The following is a 7,139-nucleotide window of genomic DNA, read 5'->3' on the forward strand; positions in this document are numbered from 1 at the left end:
TCCAGAGATGGAGGCAACCAGAATGTCCTGGAGTGCAAGCAAGCTGATGTGTCCCCAGAGCCTGGGAGAGCCCTGAGCTCAACAGAAAGCTGGACATGATTCCAATGCAGCCTGTGACACCTGGCCCTATTTAGGGATTTGGTTGTGGGAGATAAACTTCCCAGGCAAGCAGACAGACCTCAACTCCATTAATTTGTGACCCAGCAATCCAGATTAAAGCAAAGAGTTTTGTTTTATTTGGAGATTTGTTGGTATTACAGATGACAGTGATACCAACCCCTCCCCCTTCCCCAGTTCTGTCAGGTTGTCCCCACAACCCACATCAGAGGGCAGCCAGTCTGATCTTTGGGGAAATTCAATCAACCTAAGACCCAGGCTTCTATTTCTGTGACTTTAATATCACTCTCTCTCTCTTCAAATCCTCAGTTCTGATTAATTTGTCCAGGTGGCAGGAAGTTAGACGGTGGGACCCTGAACGGTGAACATGTGGGTCCCAGCAGTCCAGTACCCTTCCCCTGGCGCATATGTGAGGTCCTGAAGGGCCCTTTTAGACTGGGGCTGCCCCTTTAGAGGAAAGAGACCATTCAACTAGGATAATAGGAGATGGGGGCTCAAACCTGTCAGTATAGGGGGAAAATATGGTCCTTTCCCTGAGAGTACCTCCTGACAAGACAGTGGGCATTGCCCACAAGAGGGTCAGAGTGCCAGGGTGTAGGAGCCGGGCTCCAGTCACTGCACAGGACCTCAGCTAGGCGGGGTGGGGGTGGGGGTCCCTGAGCTAAACGGTTAAGAAGACACTCCCTGGGAAGAAGAGGCAGGGTTCTCTTATGTGTTCTGCCCTAGGAGAGACTGTGGGCTACAAGGCCAAAGCCAAGTCTTACAAGCGCTACACCTAAATCAGGAGTGGCCTACATTGGTGACGATGGCTGAGGAATAGATCAGGTCAGACAGATTGCCCAGGGAAGTCTGAGGAACAGTTTGCTCTAAAGAAGAGTGAACCCCTGAAGCCCCGCTTGTCCCCCGTGGGGCTGCAGCTTTAGCCCCTGGCCAGCTCTGCCCTGGACCCAATGTGGGGACTAGGCAGGAGCTCTGTGCTGGGCATGCTGAAGTCTGCTGAGCTGAATTAGTAAGGTGTAGAGGATGGCTTGGTGTTCCAGGGTCCCAAGGTAGCTGGGGAGTGTCCGGAAGAGAACAGGGGTTCGGGGGAAGGTCCAGCCTGGTGTTAAGGGCCCCTGGCTTTCTGTCCTTGATTCTCTTGGCTCGGCGGTTCTGGAACCACACCTGATAGGGAAGATGAAGGGGATGGATCTTGGCACCACCACAGCTTTGTGGGACAGAAAAAAAAACAAAAAAACCTGAGGGCAGGATTCCCAGAGAGAAAAGGCTGTTGAGCCCAGAAGTTGATTCCTGTGACTCACCTGGATCTTGGCTTCAGGAAGGTGAGTTACCTGAGCCAGATGCTCACGGGTGCGGATGTCAGGATACGGCCTAGCTGCAAATACCCGTTCCAACTCCAGCAACTGCCCAACACTGAAAGTGGTCCTCTTTCTCCGATGGGGACCCAACCTGCTGGCACAGCCTGTGGCCCAGGATGGGAGTCAAACCAAGACTCCTGCAAGAGCTTCCACCCAGCCTCAAAGCCTTGATCCTCCTCTGCAACCCCTACTCCTTCCCCTCCCCCCTTCTCCATCCCATCTTGCTACACTTCCTCAACCTACCCACCCTTTCCCCACCAGGTCACCTGAAGATGCCTCCACAGGACTGGCCATGGAGCTGACACAGGGTGAGGAGCCAGAGGGCCATGCCAGTGCTATTTCCCACACCAGACTCAGGCCTTAGGGTTTTAAGCCTTTCAGAGTGGGTGGCTCCGCCTCTAGAGGGAAGAGGCTTAGCATTCATTCAAGGGAGGTTGACCAGTGGGAAACAGGCGGGATTGGGGTTGATAGAGATCTGGGTTGGACCAGATGGGCACCAAGAGGCAGGCCACGCCTCCTTCAGACCCCAGCCTTTGAGTCTCCGCTTTCAATCCTGTACTTTGTGAAATTCTTCCCTCCAACCACAGAAACTCAGAGCTTTAGCTGTGCCCTAAAATTCTCAGTACCCTGGTCTTGGCTTCCTTCAGGGGAAAGAAGGTGGATTCCTGCCCCACTCTCTGAAGGCCAGGTAGTGAAATTGAATAGTATGAAGATGCTCTTGGAGTGGCCACCTGTCAGCAGGGCTAGGGAACAGATGGCACCACCAGCTTGCCTTCAGGGCTGCTGATCCAGCATCCTAGAGCTAGGGAAGGTTCCACAGGTGAACCAGGGGTTCCCAAAAACATTTACATCTACAGCATCCGCTTCGTGAGGATGCTCTGAGCTGCTTTACTGTGAGGGAGGAGTCGACTGTCATGCTCTTCCTGTTCGTGCCCTCCCCTCTCTACCTGTCCTGTGCTCAGGACAGAAACTTGGAGAAAAGCCCCCATTAGGGTTCATGTTGTGGGAGTCTGCCCATCTGTTGCTCAGGAGTTAACTGCTTCACAGATTCATGACTGACAGCAAAGCTGAGTTGAATTCCACCCTCCTGTTTCTCATGTCCTCCGAGGGCCTGGTTAACTACATGGACCAAGAAACCACCCGGTGGGGGTACGTGGGAAACTAATCAGTCCTGAGATCCCCACTTGCCCTCCTTTATGCAGGGGACAGGGCTGCCCACACTATTCAGAACAGTAGTCTTAAATTCCGGGCCAACAGACTTTATTGGGCTGGGAGAGAAGGGCTGGAGACCGGCTGAAGCCCAGCGCGGCTGATTCCTACTTCTCGGAGGTCGGACAGCCCAGCCAGTACTGAGCAATGGAGCGAGGGTAGGGAGGATTCACGGAGTCCACGCGCCGTGTTCTAAGGTTGACTCGGTAGTACTTGTCTGAAAGAGAGAATGGAAAGAGGCTATGTGAGCTTCTGCCTGGTCCTGTCCACTGGTCCCAAGAAGGAAAACGGCTTTTTCTCAGAAGAGAAATTGAACATCCACCAGGCAGATGGGGTCATGATCCACAGACTGTGTTCAGCACCCAGGGACCTGCAGGAAAGGCCTAGCCAAAACCAGCCTAAGGAGTAGAAGGGGCTCCCACCTCCAGAGAAGAAATAGACGCTCTGAATGGGCTCGCAGGTGGCAGGTACGAGCCTGTTCATATCATAATCATAGTTGTTGTAGGTTCCTAGCCCACTCTCGTCGCTGGAGAACAAAGAGAACCAGACTGAACGTGATGGACGACGGGAGTTCAGGCTGCGGCTGCGGCTGCGACCACGCCCTCGGCGTGAACTGTAGCGTTTCCGGCTTCGGCGCTTAGACTTCTGTTTTTTGGCCTGGACAGAGCGTAATGTGGAGCCAGTGATGTAGATGCGGCCGGCCATAGCAGCATCCACTTTCCCTGGCACACCATGCCAGTCCCGGCTGATGAATTGGGGTTCTCTGGCTCCATCTGTAACAGAGAAGGGGTTAATGTATTTTGAGGATCCAGGCTTCGATTTCTCCAGGAAGGCATTATATCTACCTACCTATCTACCTACCTATCTACCTATTTGTTTTCTTTGAAACAGGATCTCAGCTCCTACCCATGGCTGGCTTGGAACTCACTATGAAGACCAGGCTGGCCTCTTAACTCACAGAGACCCGATTGCCTATGACTCCGAGTGCTGGGATTAAAAGCTTGTGCCACCACACCCAGCTCCAGTAGGACCTTCAGAGCTCATTTGCTATGCCTTGCCTAAGACACACAACTCAGTTCCCAGGCCCCAGCCCTCAGATTCCCTGTCTGGTGCTTTTTCCTGTCCTCTTTCCACTATACTCCCTTATATCTGCCCCCTCCTACACCCCCCCAGCTGCAGCCCCTCCTTCTGCTGTGTTACGCAAAGTCCAAGGTATGGGGTCCAAATAGAGCCAAGCCTCACCCTCCCCAAAGTCAATAGAAGCAAAGTCTAGCCAGAGCAAACAGCTCTTGATCAATGGTGCCACAATTCCAGGCCCTTGCCCCTGGAGCCCCCACTATCACACCCCAGGCCTACTCCAAACCCACTTCCCAGAGAAAGAAGCCAGACTTGCCCTTCCCTCCATACCAGAGGATCTGCCCCAGAAGAGGAGTTCAAAAATGTCCTCCCAGCTGTCCCGCTGAAGCAAGGCAAAGTGTTCGAACACAGCTGACAGGGAGCTTCCTTCACATTCCTCCTGGCTGGGCTGCTGCTGGAATTCATACTCCCAGTACCGCTTTCCTGAGCAGCAAAACAGCTAGCATCAGGAGGGATCTGACTAAGGCTGGCAAGTGCCAAGGCAGAGAGGAATCATGGGATAGTACAGGGACTTCACCACCTGCCCCCTTATCCTCCCACCCCGAGTACCCTTGAAGAAGTAGACCCTTTCCCGGCCACTGTAACGGTGGGCAGGAAGGGCTAAAGCCGCATCAACATTGTCTGGTATGCCACCAAAGCCTTCAGAGATGTTTCGGGGGTAACCAGGGTCCAGGACACCATCCTCAAAGCGCCAGTACTGACTACCCTGAAGGGCAGAGACGAAAATGGTGAGGGCATACTGCTGGGCACAGAAGCAGTCCTATATCCTAAACTGACTGTCATCAGCTCCTGGAGTCCCTGTCTTCACAGCACCCGGCACTTCCATGACACCCTTTACCTTGCCTCAGACTTAGGTCTGGTACCTTGAACAAGTAGGTCTTCCCCTGACAGTTGATGCGAGTGAAGGCGGCATCGATGGGGCCCTCGATGCCCCAGACATCTTGGATGAGTTTGGGGTACCCAGGCCTCACTGCTGTCTCGTCTAACTCATAACAGTACTGCCCTAGAACAGGGGAAACTGTGTTAGAAGCAGATGACCCTAAGGCAGATCCTACCACCATCAGACCTTGTCATAGTCACCTCGGAAGGCAAAGAGGGAACCATTCTTGAGGTCCGTGAAGGCATCAAAAGGCTTGCCACTACACAGCTCTTCCTCTGGAAACTCAGAGGTCCCTTGATCAGTAGTGTCAGGCCTTAAGGTAACTCCCTGTTGCCCCACTTCAGGACCTAGGGTGCTTGACTGTTCCTCAGGATCTAGGAAGGCTGTTGGCTTTGTAGTTCCTTCAGTTCGAGGCTTTAAGTCAACGTGTAGAGAGGTGTTCTCGGATTGCACACCGGTGTCAGTATTGTTCTTGGTCTCCTCCAGGTAGTCATAGCTCCAATAATCATCTTCTGGCATAGTAAACACATCCCCCCGAGTCACTGCAGGCAGAAGGGGAAGTAGTGAGTGTCCAGTTGTGGCGGGAGCCCCAGGCCTGCCCATGCGAGCCCTGAACTCACCTTGGGGTTTGCACTGCTCCATGTAGTCAGCGCAGCAGCTCTGATAGTACGTGCAGAGCTCATCACACTGACACTTCCTGCTGGCCTCGAACCCCTGAGTGCAGCGGCCCTTGCAGGACTCTATGGGAGGGAATCAGATTTACAGCCCAGTCTGGGGCACCTGCCCACCCTACATTACCCTAGATACCCACCAATCCCCTTCCACACCTTGGTCAGCCAGGGAAACCCATGCCAGCAGGGCTAGTATGAAAAAGGGCCTCAGAGGTGCCATGGTAGGCCTCCAGCCCAGGGCCTTGGCAAGCTGGGCTCGGAGCTCCTGGAGTCTCACTGTCCTGCCTGGGAAAAGAATCAGGCTGAAGAAGAGTTCCTATTTTCCTGGGTTTCTGCCTTTATTTGCTCATCCTCTGGCCCCGCCCCATTCCCCTCCTCCAAACACAGCTGCAGCAAAGGGTCACATTCCCAGAACCCCAGCCCCAGGAGAGCTGGGAAACAGAACCCTTGCCAAGACCAGAGTCAGTAGGGTCATGGGCAGGAGGGATAACAGGCTTAGTTGGGAAGGTGGAAAGAAAGCGTGTGTTGTCACCCTCTGAGCCAGTTACATTCGTTTCCCTGAGCCTTACTTTTTATAAAATCGGACCATGGTGCCTTGCCTCATCAGGTGTTGAGAGATTCCACGAGCTAGAACAGACAAAACGTTTGGTGCCTGGAGTAGCTTCCAACTCATTCCCGTAAGCAGTTATCAGTTTACTGTTTGATCAGGCACATCCCTGCCTGATTAGGTGCTTGTCCCATCCTACCCCCCACTCCACAGTTGGATATTTAGGGCAAGATGGAGGGTGGGGGGAGGGGAGCTGGCAAGCACTCTGGGGGAGGTTTTCTTTTCTTCTTAAAAGAACAAAGCTTCATTTCTGGCCTCTCTCCAAGCTGTGTGTTATAGCATAGGAAGTAGTGACTCCTAAAGCTTTGGGCCAGAGTCCATTCCTTTTTTTTGTTTTTAATTCTAGATTTATGTTTTGTGTTCAAGTGTCTGCACACATGTGTATATGTGCACCACATGCATGGCTTGTGTCTGTGGAGGTCAGAAGAGGGCTTTGAATATCCTGGTACTGGAGTTTTGAACAATTATGAAATGCCATGTGGATGCTGAAAATCAAACCCGGGTCCTCTGCAAGAACAAGTGCTCTTAAAGACTGAGCCATCTTTCCAGTCCCAGAGTCCATTCCTGAGACTTCCACTAATCCATTGATCTTCAGTGGACCACTCCTGGCCCCACTTTCAATGATCTCATTTCTAAAAAATGGACTCATTGGGCATGCTCATTGGGGTAGAGTGCCAGGCTTTGAGCCAAATTTCAGTCACCGGCACGCTTCTGAAGCCCCTAAGTTTTCTGTTCCATAATCACAGTTGAGCATGCCTTTGGTGTCTCTTCTCTATGGACCGCAGTGCTCTCAGCGGCAAAATGAAACACTGAATTTTACTCCCTACAGAGATGTGAAACCTAAGTGGAAATCGGTATTAAAGGGCATTAAGAATCTCAACTGCGATTCTTTAACCATCCGGAGGGGACGTGGATTCATTCAGCCAGCTTGTTTCCACATTATGGGGGGCTGGGCGAGCGGTGGGAAACGGAAGACAGCTCTTTATAGCCCTCTCTACTATGTCTTGCATACCACCAAGGGGAGACTAGGGAGAGAAGGCGGAGCCAGGTGTGGGTGTGGCTGGATACCTGGGTGGGGCTTGCGCCTGCGGCGGGGGCGGAGCCTGTGAGACCTAGAGGCGGGGAATCAAAGCCTTGACTCCGCTACTCAGAGGCGTGGT

At 52.9% G+C, this 7,139-nt stretch overlaps 2 protein-coding genes across 3 annotated transcripts; both read right to left on the reverse strand.

Annotated features, from left to right (window-relative positions):
• Nucleotides 1-897: 897 nt before the first annotated feature.
• Nucleotides 898-1,769, reverse strand: Sebox (SEBOX homeobox). Of its 2 annotated transcripts, none has more exons than XM_052197524.1 (3): nt 1,742-1,769; nt 1,419-1,579; nt 898-1,281 (listed from the first exon to the last, which is right to left on the reverse strand). In XM_052197524.1, exons 1-3 carry the CDS (start codon nt 1,767-1,769, stop codon nt 898-900), a joined length of 573 nt encoding a protein of 190 aa, XP_052053484.1. The 2 variants fall into 2 exon arrangements, with proteins under 2 accessions (XP_052053484.1, XP_052053483.1); XM_052197523.1 differs by having other exon boundaries at nt 1,419-1,566; nt 1,723-1,769.
• Nucleotides 1,770-2,718: 949 nt separating this feature from the next.
• Vtn (vitronectin) lies at nt 2,719-5,665 on the reverse strand. The gene is made up of 8 exons (XM_052195198.1): nt 5,529-5,665; nt 5,322-5,441; nt 4,902-5,243; nt 4,685-4,824; nt 4,371-4,527; nt 4,092-4,244; nt 3,107-3,457; nt 2,719-2,901 (listed from the first exon to the last, which is right to left on the reverse strand). The coding sequence occupies exons 1-8, from the start codon at nt 5,590-5,592 to the stop codon at nt 2,792-2,794; spliced, it is 1,437 nt and encodes a 478-aa protein (XP_052051158.1). The 5' UTR covers nt 5,593-5,665; the 3' UTR covers nt 2,719-2,791.
• Between the last annotated feature and the right edge of the window lie 1,474 nt (nt 5,666-7,139).

Source organism: Apodemus sylvaticus, chromosome 10 (assembly GCF_947179515.1).
Source record: "Apodemus sylvaticus chromosome 10, mApoSyl1.1, whole genome shotgun sequence".
NCBI classification, from domain to species: Eukaryota; Metazoa; Chordata; class Mammalia; order Rodentia; family Muridae; genus Apodemus; species Apodemus sylvaticus.

Coding starts and splice junctions, on each gene's coding strand:
- Vtn (XM_052195198.1), bottom strand. CDS start 5,592: ATGGCACCTCTGAGGCCCTTTTTCATACTAGCCCTGCTGGCATGGGTT. Junction 5,442..5,528: donor GGTTTCCCTGGCTGACCAAG/GTGTGGAAGGGG, acceptor TCCCTCCCATAG/AGTCCTGCAAGGGCCGCTGC. Junction 4,245..4,370: donor AAGGGTCTACTTCTTCAAGG/GTACTCGGGGTG, acceptor TTTGCTGCTCAG/GAAAGCGGTACTGGGAGTAT.
- Sebox (XM_052197523.1), bottom strand. CDS start 1,769: ATGGCCAGTCCTGTGGAGGCATCTTCAGGTGACCTGGTGGGGAAAGG. Junction 1,567..1,722: donor GGTGACCTGGTGGGGAAAGG/GTGGGTAGGTTG, acceptor CTGTGCCAGCAG/GTTGGGTCCCCATCGGAGAA. Junction 1,282..1,418: donor TTCCTGAAGCCAAGATCCAG/GTGAGTCACAGG, acceptor CTTCCCTATCAG/GTGTGGTTCCAGAACCGCCG.